This window comes from Carassius auratus, chromosome 6, assembly GCF_003368295.1.
Source record: "Carassius auratus strain Wakin chromosome 6, ASM336829v1, whole genome shotgun sequence".
Classification (NCBI taxonomy): domain Eukaryota; kingdom Metazoa; phylum Chordata; class Actinopteri; order Cypriniformes; family Cyprinidae; genus Carassius; species Carassius auratus.
In genome coordinates this window covers 11,760,573-11,782,439 of record NC_039248.1, presented here as the reverse complement: position 1 = coordinate 11,782,439, position 21,867 = coordinate 11,760,573, and the positions used below count along the sequence as shown (strand labels likewise).

Below are 21,867 nucleotides of genomic sequence, written 5' to 3'. Positions count from 1 at the left end.
TCAGAAAATGCTGATCTTCTGGGATTTGCACACCGAACCATCATACAGGAGCATCTCAACCTGCAAAAGAAGTCAAGATGGGCTACAGCAGCAGAAGCCCACACTGGGGCCAACTCTTACCAGCTAAGCACAGGAAACTGAGGCTAAAGTATGCACATGCTCACCAAAATCTTACGCTATTTTGGCCTCTGTGCTAAAGAAACGAGGCTATTAGGCCCTCCAGCCCGTTTAAAGCACTGGCCCGCACTGGCCTGACAGTGGAAAAGCAGCTAGTGTTGACGTTACAGTTTCTCGAGCCCTGATAAAATGGAGGACAGCGGACATGGATGGAAACTAATGTAATTCAGAGCTGTCAACCCCCCTGGCCTGGTCCTATAAAATGTGCATCACACTGCATGATAATCAAAATGGCAGGCCTAGTGAGACAGACTTGGTTTAAAGGGAATTAAAAAATGAACAGTGGGTAGATCCTTAAGCGTTGCATTTTTACTCACACAGTACCCTTTTAGCATCATTTTTCGACGTGGAGGAGCCTCCATTGTTTTCAGTTGTTTGTCTTAATTGAATCGTTTGCATACATTTCTAAAAAAGAAAAAAAGAAAATAAAAAGGTATGCTTTCATTGGAGCTCCTAACCCCACCCCTATTTTATACCTACCCACTTCTGAACAATATAAAACAATTAACTGGAATATATAAGTGCAGTCACAGGTATTTATTGCATAAACTGAACATAAACAAGCAGTAAACAGTAAAGTTATTACAAAAAAGTCTTCTAAATCCATACGATACCTTTATGCAAAGAAAAGTTTAAAAATGATCCCACTCCGTTACTCTCACATCTCATTCAAAAAGATACTCCGTCTCGTTGCGCATGACATATTTGGTCACAAGGCACACAGAAGCCAATAGCATTTCGCAACCAAGGCTGATGTATGGCTGCTTCTGCCTGCATTTTTTTAATTTGTGATGAGCTGTGATGAGATGAAAAGTCATACCCCAACATATATGGTTAATCACAACATTGTTCTCTCTAAATTATCTAAGTAAAAATTTTCATCTGGGGCTTTAAAGCATGGATCTCCTCATAAAAGTGTTTTGTGATACAATATGAACACAATAAGTTCATTGTACTCATTTTCTTATGTAAGTACATACTGTAGTAGTTAAGGCCCACCAGATATAAAGTAGTACCAAATATATGTATATATGATATGATCACATTATATTTTTTACAATAACTTTAATGATTCGGTCAAAAATTATGAATTCATAAGGTCAAGACTTTGTTAACCTGTCATTTTTATATCTGAAAGGGAAAAAGAATGTTTTACTTACTGATGGTTTCAATTCATGTTTGATGAAATGACAGCCACAAGGCCAGTCAAGCACTGCCTTTGAAATTAGGACCACCTTAAAGGGTTAGTTCATCGAAAAACCAAAATTATGTTATTAATAACTCACCCTCATATCGTTCTAAACCCATGAGACCTCCGTTTATCTTTGGAACGCTGTTTAAGATATTTTAGGTTTAGTCTGAGAGCTCTCAGCCCCTCCATTGAAACTGTGTGTACGGTATACTGTCCATGTCCAGAAAGGTCAGAAAAACATTATTTGTCATTGTCTTCTCTTCCGTGTCTGTTGTGAGAGTTCAAAACAAAGCAGTTTCTGATATTCAGTTCGCGAACGAATCATTCGATTTAACCAGATCTTTTTGAACCAGTTCACCAAATCGAACTGCATCGATTTAAATGGTTTGCGTCTCCAATACGCATTAATCCACAAACGACTTAATCTGTTAACTTTTTTTTTTTATGTGGCTAACACTTCCTCAGAGTTAAAACAAACCAATATCCCAGAGTAATCCAGAGTAATTCATTTACTCAAACAGTACACTGACTGAACTGCTATGAAGAGAAAACTGAAGATGAACACCGAGTCGAGCCAGATAATGAACAAATGTGTTACTCAAGCCATACCTACATATACCACCATATACCAAGTTCATTGAGGAACCAATGCAAGTGGGTTTTGCCAAACTCTCAGAGAGTGAAAGAGCAAGATGACACCAACTTCATCTCCGTTTCTACTGTGGTGAACCCGGCCATCGCTGTCAGGGATGCCCACACAAGGCCCGAAGTCCCATTATGGTAAATATGGAACACTTCTTTCTACCCAGTAATCAGTCCTTCAAACTTCCCCTTACCTTAAAACTGAAGAACTGTCCGTGTCATTAACAGCAATGATAGACTCTGGAGATGCATTAAATCTCATTCATTAGGATATCATCTGGAAATACAACACATCGTTTCAACCTTGTAACCCACCCAAAAAGATTAAAGCCATCAACGAAACTGCAATTGTAACTGGAATAATTCATCACTAACCCTACAAATCGGTTTACCAAGAATCCATATCCCTCTATGTCATTGACTCCCCTAAGTCCTAAGTCCTAACTCCCTAAGTCCCACAAGTACCTAGGCAGTTACTATTACTATGATGACCTGGCAGAGGTCTTTGGTAAATCCAAGGCAACACAACTACCACCTCATTGTAAGATTGATTTACTCCCCAATGCCATGCCTCCCTAGAGTCATGTTTACCCTTTATCTCAAACTGAAACCTAAACCATGGAGGATTATATTGAAGAGGCTTTGAGTTCTAGATTTATTCAGTCCTCTACGTCCCCAGCTGCAGCAGTGTTCTTCTTTGTGGAAAAGAAAGACGGAGGACTGAGGCCCCGTATTGATTAAAGAGGATTGAATAATGTCACAGTAAAATTCTGCTCCACCCTGCCACTGGTTTCTTCAGCCCTGGAACAGCTCTGGGAAGCAATAATATACACCAAACTCGATCTACAGAGTGCACATAACTTGATTCAAATTAAGGACTGTGACGAATGGAAAACTGCATCCCTCAACACTAGGGGTCACTGTGAGTATACGGTCATGCCATATGGACATGTCAACGCACCAGCTGTCTTCCAGTCTTTCATTAATGAGATCTTCGAGACTTGTTGAATCAGTACGTAATTGCCTACATTGATGACATTCTTATATACTCCAATTCAGAAGCAGAACATGTTAACCACATCAAGACCATCCTCACTTGGCTCCGGAAGAATCAACTGTACGTCAAGGGAGAGAAATGTGAGTTTCACGTCAGGCAGACATCATTCCTTGGTTATCACATTAGTCATCAGGGTGTCAAGATGGACGAAGCCAAGGTCAAGGCAGTGACAGAATGGCAACAACCATCTACCATTAAATGACTTTTCTGATTTCTTTTTGAGCTGCTTAATGAGCCGTTCAGTCAGGTATGTAACTGAGAGGGAAAAGTTACAAGAAAGAATGTAAGGACAAAATAAATGTATATAATTTTATGTTTGTAGTTTATTTAGAATATATTTATTTATCCCACAAAATTATTTAATATTCACTTGCAAGTACAGATAACATTTTATTTGGAACAATCAAAGCTGACTTTTTTTCATCATTACTCCAGTCACACAATCCTTCAGAAATCCTTTTAACAATCTGATTTTCTACAAAAAAAAAAAAAAAGTATTGTTATTATTAATGTTGAAAAGAGCTGAGAATATATATATATATATATATATATATATATATATATATATATATATATATATATATATATATATATATATAAAATTTATTTATTTATTTTTATTTTTTTGGGGGGGATGTAAATTGAAATAACAACATTGTTTGTTACATTTGTTACATTTACATTTATTTGTTACATTTTTATTATTTACATCAAGCTTCTGAATGGTATAGTGTATATTGTTATTGAAACTTCAATATATTTCACTTGATTATCCACTTAGCCAGGAATTATAGTTTGGAAAAAGTCTAACTAGTAAAATGTTTACACTTTATGAATTAAAAAAAAAATCTAATTCAAATCCTGAGGTAATCCTCATCACATCTTCTTGGGGTGAATTATGTCTTATTCCTCTCAGCGCGAAGCAAACTGTAAAATGAAAAAAACTTGAAGAACAGTTTCGCTGCTTTGTTTTTTGTATGGGCGTTTATAAGCTATGAACTTCAAGTGAAACAATATAATCGCAATAGCGCGTTCAGCACGTGGGGTTGGTTGTATTAGATAGAATGAAGGGATACGTGAAAAACGGACATCATGTTGTTTTTATATGGATTACTTTATCACAGAATATTTGTTTTCAGCAGCACTTGTTTAGTTTAAAAATAGACGTCAAGCTTTCTATGGATATATCTCTCAAGTCACTTCATTGAGTTTTAACTGAGTTACAGTTCCATTTAATGATGCCTTTCTAAATGAAGATCACAGTAGACCAAGGCTGCAGACAGCACACCTTGTTTGTTATCTTTATTTTATAAATGCACAAAGTTTTGTTGTTATTATGTCTGTATACAAATGAAAGTAGACCCTTCACAGATTCGATTGATGTATTGCTCTTATCTGTATGATCAAAACTAAAGTGTAATTTAAGTTCTTTTCAGGGGTTATCAGGAGAAAATGACTCATATACGCATATACGTATATGAGCCGTATATGACCCATATAACGCATATACGTGGGGATCGACTCAAGAGGGTTAAGTTTATCTTGGCCCTAATCCGCAAACACCCTGACCACATTCTGCCATTCATTGCGGACGTAGAATTCCCCTATAACCACCAGCTCTCAACTAGAAGCTGACAATTTTCCAGGATTCCTGCGGGTCATGGGATTGGGAACAAAATCACTATTAATCACGGGATTTGGACGGGACAGGAAAAAAATGTCAGTTGGAGTTAGCGGGACCATGAATACACTTTGATCTCCAAATCTCTTTATACACAAATTGGCTATAGCCTACCTTTTATAAAAATAAACTATAAACTAGGGGTGTGCGATATGACGATTTTTGATCGTGGACAATAAAAATATCTCGACGATCTGCTCTTGAAGACATATCACAGTATTGTGCTACACCGCACATTCTATCAGCTGCAGTTCTGTTGCCTCCATCATATATTGAACAACGCCACATGCATTCACAGCAGTGTTAACTCAGTGGTAGAGTTACTCTCTCATTTAGATGTGCTTTTCACGCTGCTCTGACCTGTGCTTTTCTGAGCGCCACATTCACCCAACCAGAGTATGTGAGCGGAGTCGTGTGATTCTGAATGGAGTGAGGAGCAGACTTTCAAACTTTTTGAAAGTTGGAGAGTAGTGGTTCTCAATCGTTCCAAGCGCGCTCCACCACCGCTCCATCACGAGTACAATTGGATCTCTCCAATCAGAAGGTTATAATGATGGAAATAACTGAGTGGGAATTTAAAGGTTAGTACTCAAGGAGTTTGTCTGTTCCTTTTACTGAATATTTTCAGGTTAAAGCATGATTTAAACAGAGACAGCACACTCATATGCAGTCGCTTTCACAATAATTAATTCAAACAAATTTAAACTTACAGTGCTACTTCATCTGTATCTGATTTTGAATGAATCTGTAGATAAAATAACTGATGAATATGTACTGTTATTTTCCTCACAAAATTTGCACAGCAAATCTATCTATCTATCTATCTATCTATCTATCTATCTATCTATCTATCTATCTATCTATCTATCTATCTATCTATCCATATTCTGAATGGTCTCCAGTGGAATGTTGTCCATCAGAACATCTGTGGATTGTTACAGACGTGTTGAGGAAGGGAATGTGCTACTCACTCTTCTCTCCACAGTGGATTGATAATATTTAAGTCAGGTAATCATCAGGCAAAGGTTTACATTCATATTGGTGCTCCAATAAAACAATCATTATTTGATGGTCGATATTGTTTACATTTGAATTATATTAATTGATCTGTCATGGTTAATGTGTTAACAGTGTTATGAATTTTGGTTGAGTCAAGGATGCCCTAGCAGCATTAAGACTGTATAAACTGCATGAACCACGTCACCACGTGGCAGAAAGATTATGCTTCCAGCTTTGGGAAAGGCCATTTTCTATTCTAGCATGACTGTGCCAGAGTGCCCCAATCAAGGTCTATAAAGATATGGTTGAATGAGCTTGGTGTGTAAGAACGTGACTGGCCCACACAGAGCACTATATATTGCAGCCACCACACTAGCCATTATTTTTAACTGAAGGAGACATATGCATGTATCTTTAGCTAAGCAGCATGGAAAGCCACTTCTGGCATGTTTACATTCCACGGCCCAGCTGGAATAAACATAAACACTGACTAAAGTGGCCATATCAGAGCCATAATGTGTTGCAGATGTGTGCAGTGTAAATAAGTGGTTATCCATCCAAGCATTAATGGCAAGGAAAGCCCCTTATACTTGAGAGTGGCCAGGTATGAGATGTTTTGGAGGTTATGGTACATTAAAGAATGATCATGTGTTTTTTGCATATGCCAGGTGACTTGTGAAAGCAAAGCAAAAAAATATAAAAAATAAAAAACCTTTTCATTACAATTTTGCAATATATAAATTTTTCTAATTGCCTGAAAATTGCCTCAATTCGCAATTTCAATTTGCACAATTTGAAGGGTAATGGAAACACAGCTAATCAAATCACATTTCTTCCCCATTCTTATGCTGAGTTTGAAATTCAAAAGTTTGCCTTGAGATGCTGCCGTGTGATTTGCTGATGAGATATTTAAGTTAACAAGCAGTTGAACAGTTATATATAATAAAGTGAAAAAAAAAAATAATAATAATTTATACTAATAGTAATGCTAAGGATGGCGATTATGATAACACTTTTATCATATGGCGACAGCGATATCAATAATAATTATTTTAGTAATAATAATAATAATAATAATAATAATAACAACAACAACAATACACACACGTGTGACATGCACCCACCACATACCACACCTCTCCTGTTATTTTTTTTTTGTGTGTGTCAGTGTGCCAAAACTAAGGTGGTGCATTAAAATTAAGGTGAAGTGCATTAAAATCAGCATTTGGTGCATTAAAATCATGTGTGGTATGTGTTAGATGTTGACTTGATTTGGTTATATTTTTATATTTTATATATCAATATCATTATTATCATCATAATTTCCTTTATCCATTTATTTATTCATTTATTCATTTTAATCATTTAATATATACGTTATACCATTACCACCCTTATATCAAGCAAATTATCACATCGTCATCATTCCATCACTGTTAAATGTTTCTATGATATTTAAAATATTAATAACCATAATGTCAATAATAATTATAATAATGAAAATGCTCACAATATTACTAAAACCTTCTATAAATGTATAATAATAAATGAATACATAATTAATCGGGATGAGTGTGTCAGATTTGTAATAAGTTAGGCACATCAACCATAACTCCTTCAAAAACAGCCAGAAACCTTGGAGTTAAGATTGATGATCAGCTAACTTTCTCAGACCACATTGCTAAAACTGTCCTGCAGATTTGCTTTATTCAGCATTAAGAAGATCAGGACCTTTCTTTTGGAACATTCTCCACAACTCCGACTATTGCAATGCTCTCTTGGCAGGTCTTCCAGCCAGTTCTATCAAATCTTTACAATTAATTGAGAACGCGGCAGCAAGATAAATTTTTAACCCTCTGGAGTCTAAGGGTATTTTTGGGGCCTGGAGAAGTTTTGTCATGCCATGACATTTGTGCTTTTTTCAGTTTCTTATAAACATCTAAATGGCTAAAGTCTAATCTCACTGTAATCAGCACAAACTGTGCTATAATAATATGTGAGCAGCATGTATGTACATAATTTTTTGAGAAAAAAAAAATGTTATGCGTGGTTAGTGAAAAACTACAAATGTTAGATCACTTCAATAAGGCCATATAACACATATAGAATATTGGTTCCTGGAACTTTTGAGAACTGGAGCTTGTAGCCTAGAATTTTTCTTTCTAAATTATGTCAAAAATCATCTTGTTTACTCACTCACAGAGAACAATATATATGACCCGTCACGGAAACCAGTGACACAAGTCGGCAGCACAACTTTCGAGCAAAATGAGAAAGAAGCGTTTTTTTTTCTTCAAAATTTGTGATTTTCGTTTTTTGGCAGAATCTGTTAGTTGATATCACAAAGAAGCCTCTCCGTGTATAAGATAGCAGTATTGGTATATGTGGCAAGGGGGGCATGGTTTAGCGGAATCTGCAACGGGAGAGAGACGGGGGGAGCAGAGCGAGGCGTAAGTAGGTCAAGTGCAAATAACGAACACGTGTATACAGTATATTTAAAAGCTTACATTTTGACGTTGAAATCAGCTTGTTTGTTCCTAATGCTACACAATGAAATCAATTCACCAAGTTTTATGTAGAAAACCAGCAAATAACAAATAAAATTAGCATCAATATGTACTTTTTGTTTACATAAACATTAAAATAACAACATTAAAAATGATGGCCACATTTGAAAGATTAAATATTTTTTATAAAAAGATAAAACTCACATGTTTCAGCCTCTAAATCATTTTTATAAAAGTCAAAAAAGATAAATTACTGACATTTACAATGCACATTCTCCTTTATTATTAATAGTATGCGGTCTGATACCTTGGCTCAGCAATGAGACAACCCAAACACTAATCGGGTAAGGTCAAACAAAGCCAAGGTGACCTCAATGTCACAAATGAAAACAGGGAAAACACTACACAAAATTTCCCCTGACAAGCAGGCCCCGTCCCCCAGCCAAGAGTCCAAACCTGCAAGACTTTTATGCTTGAACTCTGCCAATGTGACCACACAAGACTATCTGCTCAGACTATCTGGCCAGCATGTCCTGAGGACATTAAAGGAACTCATCCTGGGAGTGGCCTCACCAGCAGGACAAAAAGGATCAGACCAGCAGACTCCTTTTAACTACGAGCGGCATGAGAAACCAACAAACTACCAGAATGCCCTCCTACTAAGAGAAATGCCCAGATCTTGGCCAACAGTCTCTCACAACAGAGACATCCATCCTAAAGCCAGACAGTCATGGCACCCAGACAGCACATCAGTAGACGGCTGACCACCCACAACAGGCCAAAATACACACAAAGCCAACTCCCCCGCATCTGTCCATCAGCTCCATGAGACTGTACAGACTGTTTACACAACACAAATGGACACATGGTCTCTTTTTACCAACATAGACCTGCTGTATTGTTTTGAGCAATGAACTTTAAGCATTCATAGAATTGGGCTCAAGTGGGGGAACATTCACCTTTCCAGCCAGCCAACTTATCCGAAGTGCACTACTAGGTCCCAAAGATCAGGCCTGACATCTCGTCTGGTCGCGAGAACCCAGTCTCAAGGTCAGACCAGCCTACTACCCAGATCTTTGCTGGCCAGCCACTGACAACTGGGCCAGCCATTCCATCACCAAGTAATGGCATCACCTAACCACTTCAGGTGATGGCTGCACCTCCAGGAAGATCCAACACCTTTCAGCATACCAGTCACCACACAAACCCGGTATCAAGACTACTGAGGAACCCAATCGAAAAGGGGGGCAACCAGGAAACAGCATTTTGGAAAACAAAGCGAAACTTGGAGCTCTTGTGACATTGAAGTAAACCCAAATTGTATGTCACTTGCAAAACCCCTGCCACTTCAGCCAAACAGGTCACCCAGACAGACTGTCAGGTCACAGAGGTCACAAGAAAATCTCACAGCCAGCTATGAGAATATGGCCTTAAGCCTCACACCCTTCGAAGCATGCATCAAGCATACATCAAACCTGCCTTCACAGGCAAGGGCATGAGCTTTCCTATGAGGTCTTGTTGTCAACCATGGTGACAGCCAAGGACACCTTAAGCAATATAACCAAAGCTCAACCTGCTACTTCCTGGTTCTCGCAGACCTCACAACCCCCTGAAGAAACCCTGTCAAGTGAAGGAACTTCCTGCCAGACCATACCAGACATTTGTGAATAAATGAGATTCCAGTCCCAGCATATACAAAACGGGGTTGCTGTTCAGCTCCACAGACAGCGTGATCAAACCCTGAACCACGCACCTTCAAGGGAATGGACTCAAATTATGCCAAGCTCAGCTTCACACACCACCTCCTTGGCTAGGAAAAAGACGAGAAGCCAGTCACGCACCAACACCTGGCCCAGGCGTGCAACAACATCACAAGTAAGCATGATCTGATCATCTACTTGAAGGTGTAAGGACACTCAAACAAACAAAGTCCTGACAGGCCCTTGCCAAAACTGGTGCATTGCATGGTGAGCTATGGTCTCAACCATGACCTACCAACCCTCCCATGACATGACAGCCATAACCCACAGGAGACCAACTTTCACTTCCATGATACCCACCTTGCAGCCCTGGCACTAACCTAACGACTATCCACTGATAGCATTGCTTAAATGTAAACCTCTAACACCTCATTAAGGACTATTCTTTGTCACCCCCCTAACCCCTCCAACCAACCTATTTCATCAGCTCAACTTGTTGCTACTCCATCCCTCAAACTACTATACAATGTCAAAAACATGCTGCGTGTGATAAACAACATACTAAAATATGTCCCTGATGACAACACTACACCAAAGCTTGTGGTGCAACAATGACAAAGGGGGGTCACAGTAATGTATGCCCACAACGCACCATGAACTGGACATACAGCATACTAGAGACACTTATGAGACACTAAAACAAGTGGCACACTTGGCATACAAGTGTGCAAGATGTGGTGGAATATCAAGTCCAAACAGCAAACCCAAACCACAAAGCGCTACTACAAAACACTCCACTTTTGGATGCAATAACTAAAATGACACTTAGCTGTTCCACCAAATATGGGCTTATAACACCATACAGATCTGTGTTAGTCCTCACTTTCCAGTCTGCCTGCAGGGAGGAGATGTGAACACCTGGCTAAGAGGCAATACAGATAACCGCAAGGAGCTAACCAAGGTCATCACTTTTCTAAGCTACAACTTCACAGTCAAGCTGACACTAAGCGACAAGCACCGCACCCATCTTTAGAAGAAGCTGACACCTGCCCAAAGCTGCACAAACAAGCTGGCTGTGAAAGTCCAGGGTGATTTCAAGCAATAGAGTTCCTGAGAAAACTATTGCACATCTCACATTGCACAGACAAGCTTGGAGTGAAAACCCAGGATAAAACCAAGGTACTAGATGAAGTGGAACAGAAAACAAAGGAAAAAGTTGAACAGCTCCAATAAGCCCTTGCATTTGCTGAATGTGACTGACAAGAATTAAAGGAGAAAACATCTCCAGTCTGCAGAACAGCTACTAGAGAAATCCAAAACTGACCTTAAAACAAATACTCTAAGATAAATGCTAAAAGAATGCTAAAAGAAATTAGAGCCAAGAAGTGCAGAGCCCTCATCAGCATTACCACAGATAAGCAGAATGGAGTCCCCAATGGAAGAAGTGTATGGCTGCAAATCAAAGCATCGCCAGCCTTCACCAAAGAAATCTTCCTTTCTAACAAAAGATGAAAGCCCACCTTGCCTACCCCCAGGAAGGGTCCATCCTGCTACATGTCGACCCTGAGCAAAGCGAGATGGCGTTTCTCCTGAATCTAACCATCACTGAATCAGACAACATTTACAGACTCAAAGACATTATCAATGTTGAATTTTGGCAAGGAAACACTCACATCAGGATACACACACCAGATATGGTAGCCTACCACGACAGTAACCCACAGTTATACCTGGCCTCAAATCAGCGTATGTGTACCCTGACCAAAGACATTCATTATCTCTGCCCCAGCAAGCTTTTCCTCCAAGACAACAATGAAGGAATCTGAAGGTTACTACCCATGCAAAGAGAGACACTGCCCAGCTGAGGACAAGCATCACATTCAAGTCACAGAAACGCAAGCAGAGAGTGTGGGAAATCAGTGGCTCGTCAACACACCCAACCGCACTGCCATACTGACCTATGACCAGCATGACACTGCCACCTGTGTCAGCCTGGCCAACCAGAGTACATGGATTCAAGTGCCCAAAGGTGCCATCCTCCAACTTGGGGACCTGGCACTGTACAACCAATCAAGTGAAGAACACCAATCCGAGGTAGAAATTCCAGCCTTCTTCAAGGACCACAATCTCACCCTGGAACCTGAATTGGAACTGAGCATTGAGCAAGGGGGGTCCCAGGTGACTGACATTACCCCAGTCAACACAGCCCTCCAAGCACTGTCTTGGCTGCCTGTGCAGACCACCTTTCCCATCGCCCGATCCTGGACATCTGCCGACATGGCACTTTGCTTCGCCACAGCAATCAGGTACACCTTAAGTCTCAGCCTTGCCTTTGTGCTGTTTGGCAGAGTCAACAGGGTGCAAAGGTCCTTGAACAGGTGCACAGCTGCCCTTCCTCTACCTTCAAATGGAGCCACCAGAAAAAAAGGGGCCCAGGCGGAGACAATGCTGAACCTGACCAAGGTTAACATCCAAGCTGATGGTCCAAAGGCTGAAGAAAATTAGAAACCACCTGCCATCTAACAATCAGGATCCACCTGCCATCCGATCCTCATAATCAACCTACTCTCCAACCATCATGATAACTGTTGTCTGATGATGTTTGCAGGTGAACTTCATCAGCCAAAAAGGGGGGATTCTGTAGCATCTGCTTAGGATCACGTAAGATCGTTTTAATGTTAATGTTTAACAGAAACTCTTTGCTCCTCTCCATTGGACTTCAAATGCATTCCAGGAGGAGCAAATGATCCCTGTGCCAGGCACCAATGGCATGACTAGACCAGTGGTCTGTCTCCATAATTTCTAAACACATCACACAATCTGACATAGACATTTTCTTTATTTTAGACTAATTTAAATTAGTTACAAATGCATCTGGTATATGCATGTGTTGCCAGTATGTTTCCCTACTACATTCAGTGCCGTCACTCCCTACACGCAGAGTACGCAGTCTGCGTAGGGCACCAACTCCCAGAGGGGGCACCATCCCAGTTGCTCAAAAAAAAAAAAAAAAAAAAACTTCCGCCATTATCCCATCTGCGTTCGCGACCGCTCACACCTCATGTTTGCTGAATATTCATAATTTATGGATGAACATCAGCAATATGGCGCAGAGAAAAGAAAGCTAAAGAAAGTAAAATAAATAAATAAATAAAAAAACGGCATAAAGTTGGCTTGACGTTGGAGGTTCAAGAGTCTCAAATTTAGGGACCGTCTCTAAAGTTACATGCAATATTGGTATACACTTTTCAAACGTCAGTGGCATTTGAGGAGAATGACTTAAAGTCATAAAAACAACTGTAATTGTTCATTTAGGTGTCAGCTATAATGCACAATTGAATTTAATGTTTGATATTTATTAAAATAAACTGTAAATCATATGTAAATTATTTTACTTTTTCACATGGGCTCAAACACAAATTTGAAGCTCAATAGCATTTGAGGAGAAAGACTTGTAGTCATAAAACAATTGTAATGTGTTCATTTTGGTGTCAGCTACAACACACACCTTATACATTTTAATATATATTAAATAAATTATAAATCACTGCTAAATTTCCTTTTGCATGATTTCTTAATGCTTGAGACTATAAAATAAATTAGAGTCATAATAAAGTTATAGCCATAGGTAAATGTCGAGAGTAAATAATCCAATTTATTCATTTACTTTTTTATTTGATTAAATAAAATTATATTTGTATTTTCACCTCATAGTAATTGTTTTTTTTCATCATCATATTTGAGGAAGGGGGGGCACAACAATACAGTCTTGCTTAGGGCACACATTTGGCCAGCAGTGGCCCTGACTACATTAGTCTAGTTACCACTGTTTATTTGCATTAGTTAAGCTCTAAATGCTAATATTCAGTTGTATGAATATATCTCTGGTTTAATATCTTCTAAATGTTTCTTTCTTGGTATCAAAATGATCTGCTCTTTATTCCTCAACACATGATGTACTCTATGTGATTATGAAATGCATCTTACTGTCTGTGCCATATTTTGGGTAAAGCTACACAATTTAATCAGGACAGTCATAAAGCATGCAAATGAGATGTCACTGGGACAAAGAAACACTTTCCTGCTGAAACTAAATGCCTTGTTACTGGTCAATCCAACCAAAAGGGGTGTTACCGGGAAACAATATAAAACCTCTCCCACATCCAAAAAGCAGCATCTCTTAACTTGCGGTTCCCTGAAGACACCCATCACCTTCCGACTCCCTTTCTGGGGGAGTCCGATCTTCTGGTAGTTTTCAGCAACTTTGTTGATTCACTTCGAAGCAGTCATCCCATGGAAGAAATGACAAAGGTTTTACTCCTCACAGGAATCTACGCATTATACATGCACTGGGACATTTGACTCAGCAACTACAGAATCAATGCAAGTAACCACTTGTTAACTAATTAGATTGGCACTTTGATCCCGTTTAATTAAGGTGATGAGATTATTTGATGGTTCTTAACAGGTTGTAATTTAGTTGATGAGTAAATACTACTATGACTCTTCACTCTCCTGCATGTGAGCACTCTCTCTCTCTACAATGTGCTCTCTCTCTCTCTCTCTATCTATGCCTTCCTTGTGTTGGCATCAGTGATGAGTGGAGCGAACCAAGATCTGTGGGAACGGGGCGATGCCGGTGGAGTGATTTGAGAAATGAGCAACACCTGCTCGACCCACGGGTCACAGCATCTATGTTTAATGTGTGTATGCTTGTGTCTAGTCAGATGTTGCATATTCCCCTGTAGTTTAGTTTAATAAACATCCATATGTATTCACACTTGGTTGTCTGTGTTTGCCGCTCATGGGACAAAGTCACTTTTTTCCTGCAGACAAACAAATTATTTTATTGTACCACAAGTAATTCCTGAAGATGGATATAATTAAAAATAAACCATTATGATGAATTTCGTCCATCTAACTATGAGCTAATTTGTTACACTCCTAGTTTCTGAGTTGGATTTACCCCTGTGTCTTGGACCTAATAAAGACTATTTAGTGTATTCCATGGCTTCGTGTTCCTTCCGGCAGTGATTGTGACAGTAGCACATACTAGATATCTGCATAGCATTGCATTGACGCATACTTTCTTAAAATGTTAGCACACTTTACCCTATTTGACATCTGTTTGTATAAATTAAATTCCATCACACATATACGTATATATTTTTTACATTTCTTTTAAATATTTTTGTATGCTAGGCTATTTTCTTTCACTTGTTTGAACACTTGAATTATCATTAATTATCAGTAGTAGCCTAGTTATTAGTGGATAACACATGTTGGTAATAAAATAAATATTTTCTTGCAAAATAAAAATGCATCAATAAGTAGCATACTTTTTTGCCTGATTTCTTTGAATTATATATTATTTATATTTTTACGCTATATTAAGCTCTTTCTTGGATGTATACATTATTAAATAAATTCCTTCTTTGAGAGATGTGTAGTGGGAGCCTTCACAAAGCTCTTAATGGATGGACAGTTTAAATTCAGGGTAAAACATGCATCTTAGTCCCCCTCCCTTTAAACACACTCTCCCACTTAAAACCAATCCTACTCCTTCCCAGTGAGACTGATCAGTACATCTGAGATGGAGTCTATTCTGTATTCTCTTTGACTTAGGGTAAATTCACACCTCTTTTTTTTGGTTCGATTGAATCAAACTCAAGTTAGTTTCCCCCCTTGGCTCGGATCTTTTGGGCAGGGGTGAATACAGCAATCACACTCTGGTGTGGACCAAACAACCATACCGAGACCCAGCTGAAGAGGTGGTCTCGGTCTGTTCCAAACAAACTTTGGTACGGTTGAATGGATGAAGCAATGGATGACCTTTAGCACACATGTTATTTTGTTTACAGTTTCTGGTTCACTTGCAAAAAGGGCAGTGTGAAAACGAACCACAAAAAAAAAAAAAAAAACTTTGTATTTGGTCCAGACCAAAGCAAGTGAACTAGCACACTTTCCTGGTGTGAATACACCCTTAATTAAAAAAAAGTTCTGGGATAAATGGGCTGACAGATCTCTACTGGAGGATGAAGATAGGGGGCTGGGGGGAGGGATGTTTTATTATCTTGTACACTTACAACAGGGAAAATCCCCTTTGAGCAGCCTGAGGTTAAATGGATTGCTCAAGGGACGTTAATGGTGGTTGAGCTGAGTGTCATATTAATGGATCCCTTTCAAATGTCTGAACACAGTATAACAACATGGATCTTTAACCACCCACAAGGTGTACATTTCTACTCTACCGGCCAAATCCTCTCTGCCCGTGGTTCTTTGGCATGCATTCTTATTTTAGCTAAAGGGCTCATCTTGCAGAAAGGCAATGAGGGGTCAAGTTCAGTTCAGACAAGAGTCATATCCAGCCTGAGTCGATGTAAATTAAATGTGTGTATTTAGCAAACTGGAGTGTGAGTCTGCATTAGGATGGTTATAATGATTATATTCAATACAAACAATATTTTAAGTAGCAACAACACACATAAATTGAGCTATACAAAGTCAAAGGAATTCTTTGCATTGAAAGCACTTTTTAGTAACCAGCATTAAAGACCAATGGATCATGTAACTGCTAATGAACCACACGCACAAAGCTGAGATGACATTAAAGTAGTCACAGAAAAAGAGGTTTAAAAACAAAACAAATTTGGTTTTAGCACATTATTTGCATTAAATATTTAAAATTTCACACTTCTGCCTTGAGGGAGACAAATTATTAATATTATTTTGTCTATATTATCCACACATTTACACCTACACTAGTTTGCTCCATCAGCATTTTTTTTTTTGCCACATTTTACATTTGCATTTTGCAAATTTAACGCCTTTACACTCGCTGATCATTATTCTCACTCCTCTTGCTAATTCTGCACATTTCCTCTGAAAATTAGTAAACAAACTGCTGCTTTTGTTCTGCTGTTAAATATGCCTTTTATCTACAGTATGTTCACATTCAACACTAGTGCTACTTTGCAATGTTAGTTTGCTCTGTCCTTTGTTCTGTGGTATTGTACCACACTGTTTGCACATATCCATGTTTTGTAGTCCTAAGTATCTGTGTAATGTTTTCTAATCTTATTTAATTTAATTATTTCTTATTTTATTTAATATAATTTAGTCAGTATATTCTAGATCAGTCTCATTGTTCTGTATTGATTTTATGTACTCTTGCACCACAATCTCTCTTTGTTTAATTTCATTGTGTCCAAGCTGTATATTGCTGAAATGACAATAAAGCCATTCTGTCTCTAAAAAATCAAATCCATTTTCAGCAAATAAATAGTACATTGTTAACCCTTGCTGTATTTTCTAGGGTAAATAACTGTAAAATAACCAGTGTTTTGCTGTATCTTCTGGGAAAAATATCTTACTGTAATATGAGGTGCATCTTTAAGAATTTATGCAGCTCAAATAATAAATTACAGTAAATTACTCTATGTACCCATTACAGGTACCAACTGTAACATTAATCAGTAAATTACTGTCCTCCGACACTACTCGAGTGCATTACGTCACATTATATTGTGAAGTGTTCACATATTCAGGCAGAAACCAAGGATTTATGCAATATGTATTAACACACATACACACGCACTGACTGCCTTATCCTAAAAGTGAAGGTGCTGCCTCTTTAAGGCAGCCTGGAGGTCAAGTCATTTGTTTACTTTTCAGCTTGCATCGTTTAGTCAACCAGTTGCAATGTTTTCACGTTTTAAGCCTTAAAATGGAAACTTACACAAGGAGTAAGTAAACTGTTCAAATATAAGTGAGGTTCCTAGAATACTTTATGTGAAGTTAAATCGTTATTTCCTTTGTTTCCAGAATGCTATATGGTTAGCTGAGTTTTGAGCCTCTCCTCAAAACTTTGAGTGACATACCCTGGTGCTGCAAAATATTTAATTGATCAAAAATTTACCAACTCAGATTTTTTTAATTTATTTAGTAATGTTTAATTTATTCATTTAATTGGTTAGTCAACATTTGCCACAATGTACAGATGCAAACTGTGCAATGTGCCTTTCCACCAGCTTAGTGTTTTTTATGCATATAAAAAGACACCAACATAGAGCAAATTTTGCCTGTGGAATGTAGAAGTGCCCTTGTACATTTAAGACATTCTCCTCGTTTAGGTCTCATATGCACAGAAATCACAGGCAGTCACAAAAACAGGATAAAGTTATACATAGGCATCCACAGGCGAACCTTCACTGTCAGGTCCTAGCGTGTGCATGTGTGGCGTGTAATTTTTCAGAGCTATGCTTCCACTTGCAAATCATACGAGATGGTAGAAAAGTTTGCTCACTCCCTTTAATGCACTAATTTTTATTTAAATAATTAAATAAAACTATTAAAATAAACCATTGTAAAGGGAACATTGCTACATTTTTGCTGAATAATCCTTTTTTTATTTTGTTTTCAAGGAAACTTCCACCAAGATGTCAATATAGACTGAGCAAACCCTACCAGCAACACCAAGACTCATCATGCTTGGTAAGCATAAAATATATAGTAAACAACCTATATGTTTCTTTGCAGTTTTTATGGTGACTTTTCATTTTTCAGGAGATAAACTTCTAACCTCATCTAAGTGGATGGTCAGCATTGAGGGGAAAGTGAAACATTGCATTGAAGAGAAGCTGGATTTTGCTGCAGCACTCTCTGTGCTTTTTGGTTGCTTTTATTTTTTTTAATATTGAGTACCAGGAGTCAGCCAGTGCCACACTTGAGCTTATTCAAAGGTAAGTGTTAAAAACCATTAAGTCCAATCATGGTTTTATTTAATGAATATCTTTTTTTGCCAATATGTATTTGGTGTTGTACTTGGTTCTCATAATACAGGTATCTTCTTTTCCTTTTTTTTCAGCTGCAAAACTGGGTCTACAGTTAAAAGAAATGTTCAAAATGTGAATCCACATGTCCATACATTTCTGCAGAGCCTTACCGAATTTGAAAAGAAAACATCTAATTAAGTAAGCAAAAGCAGTATTTCTTAAGACTTTCATTATAAAGACATAAACTGGTAATTAAATTTTTGTTGAATAATTACAGCTTTGGAACAACATGTGGGTCAATGGTGACTGAGTATTATATTTTGTCACTACATATTTTGTGTGTGTGTGTAATATTGTAAAGGAAGAAAACATTATTTCTATTTGGTTATAATTTTATTGTAAATATTGATTTCATTAATTTGCTTTTATTGAAAATATGCTTGATTAATTAAGTTACTAAAATACACCGGCTTTGTTGTTTATTTATTTTACTTTTGTTATTATATTGTTAAGGAAATAAGAATACTTGTATTTTGTTTATAATTTTTACTGATGTTGTAAGATGTTATTTAGCCAATTCTATAGATAATGTGTTTTTTTTTTTCATTTTAGTATATGTTCTGATTTGTTTAATTTATGATATATTTCATGTTATTTATTTGTTTTTCCAAAATTAATAAAATATATTTGTATGAACATTTTATATGCATTCTCTTATATAAATAAATAAAATATTGTCATTCTGGTGTTACGCAAATATTATATACAGTAAATTTATATGCAGTATTATACTGAGTGGTTTCGTGTAATTACAGTAAATAACTGCCAACACTCCTGCCAGTTATTCACAGTAATTCTTTATTTATTTAGTCACCGTAATGTTTCAGTTACAGTAAAATACTAGCAACATTGTTGCCAGTTAGTCACAGTTAAAGATTCATTACAACAACTAGCTGGCAACAGTGTTGCCAGTATTTTACAGTAAAAAAACCCCGGTAAGGTCTAACAGTGTACAGCTATACAAACCCATGAAAAGAGTAACTTACTGTGTGTATTATTGAACATATTTAATTGCTGATGCTCCTATTTTTCTTGGCCTTTTATTTTGTAGTTTTTACAACTGACAAACAAATGAAACAGTTATCTTGTCTGATCAGGTAAATGCATTGACTGTAATGTCAAGTGTAACATACATCATTTTTTCCTTTTTAGATGAAGATAATAAAAGGATTTATCTTCTCAGTTTTCTAATATTAGCACTTATAACTAAATCATATTCTGAGAAATAAGTGCTTATTATTCAAGTTGGCTGCCATTTCATTGAAAAAACGTAATAATAACATAATAATAACTGCATCTTTGCTTGCACTTCAAAATGTTTTAATAGTTATACATGTAATATTAGAATGGGTATGTGACCATCTATTTGAATTTATGGTTAAGCCTTTTTTATGAATTTATATTAGGCACTTTGCATATTTTCAAAGACTGTTGTTGATGAAGATGTGAGTTGTTAGTAATCCAGCTTTTTATTTTATTTTATTTTATTTTATTTTTGGCTGGGAAAATGAGATAGCACAGTGATCACTGATAATACAGTTAGGATACTGCTGAGGACTGAGATGAATGTATTGTACAAAACAGCACTGTAGCTGAAGGGGGGGGGGGTGCTTCAGTAAGTAAAAAAGAGAGTGTCTACACAGAGCAAGAAATGGTGATGTGTTGATCTGATAGCTGATGTGGAAGTTGGATGAATAACGCTGGGTTAAGTTCTTGGCAAGATCTGGAGGATGGGGAAATGTACTGGGACAGATGGGGGTGGGGTGAGTGGTACAAGAAAAAGCAGTAGTTCTGCGGCAAAATATAGGTATTTTTTTTTCTGCAAGCACATCAGCACTGACAACCACTGAGGCATGAAATGAGTAAAATAATGAAAACTTGACCCCTAATCTGACCACTCTCATTAACTTCAGACTGGGAATTTCATGCTACAAAGCTAGCATGCTCCACCAAACACACTCCTAACATGTTTTGGGGTTGGTTCAGCACAGACACCCCATAAAACTCTAGTTCAGTAACATAAACAAACAATCTGGTGCAAAGAATTCACAACGTATCCACATAATTACTCCTTGCTTAAAAATGGCAGCCATTAACTCAGCATAAACCTAAGGGACCCTTTGCGCCGGGGTCCTTTTAATCTCTAAAACGTTGGCAAAAACAAAATATGGGGGTGGTGGAAAGTGGGAAAGTGCGGACATGTCAGGTTTTGTTATCATAGTGATTCAATACTCGTCACAAGTAACACTATCTTTTTAACAAGAGTTCAATTAAAATGACTATACACAATGCACAGTAGGACAGTTTTTTGAACACAACACTCTGTAAACCCACGGAAGGAGGACAAGATTTCACTAAATACTTAGACAATTTTTAACATGCACTGAGCAGCTGAAAACCCACCACAGGTAAAGGAAGGCTGAAAAATAGGACATGTCTGAATGACCAGACTGTTGTCTGGTAGCACTCAAAATCAGGTGACCCCAGTTTGTTTGTATGAATTGGAATGAGTCAGTACAGTGCAGGTCAAACAAATGCAGCCTTACCTTATCTCTCCTAGCTGCTCTCAATGGAAAGAAACAAGAGAAGAGGAACTTCCCCCAGCTAATCACTGCTGCCAGACACCAGTTTAGCCGGGCCATGTTTGCCTCCTTCTGTCACTCTCTTTTGCTTCCTTAAAATCACCTTTTCTATTCTGTGCTTATTCTCCAGATAAATCCAATAGCAGAGAGCTGATGGGAGGACAGATCCCTTTAGCTGCAGAGCAGGTAGCAAGAATTACCCTGCTCTTGCTTGCACACGCATTACCTTACTCAGTGGATGCTGCAGCATTCTGTCTGTTGAAGGAGGATGAGGAGGAAAGAGGGAGGGTGTGAGAAAAAAAAGCAGAGAGAGGGAGGGAGAGAGAAACATGCAGTGGGAAAAACTAGAAATAGCAGAGAGGCAAGTTGCTTTTAATGAGGAGGTAGAAACGAGGAAAAGGTTTGAGAAGAAATACTGAATGTGTGTCAGAAAGGAATACGTTTTGAAGGAGAAAACATTTCAGTGATTAACAGGAAAAACAAGGCATCATAATCT

The 21,867-nt window shown here is 37.8% G+C and overlaps 1 protein-coding gene across 2 annotated transcripts in view; it reads right to left on the bottom strand.

Moving 5' to 3' along the window:
- Positions 1–21,647, bottom strand: part of tns1a (tensin 1a) — an 82,713-nt gene extending 61,066 nt beyond the window's left edge. For both annotated transcript variants that reach the window (XM_026261949.1, XM_026261948.1), the window contains exon 1: positions 21,336–21,647. In XM_026261949.1, the coding sequence (XP_026117734.1) occupies positions 21,336–21,431 (96 nt within the window). In that variant the 5' untranslated portion in view covers positions 21,432–21,647. The remainder of the gene's footprint in view (positions 1–21,335) is intronic.
- Positions 21,648–21,867: the final 220 nt, after the last annotated feature.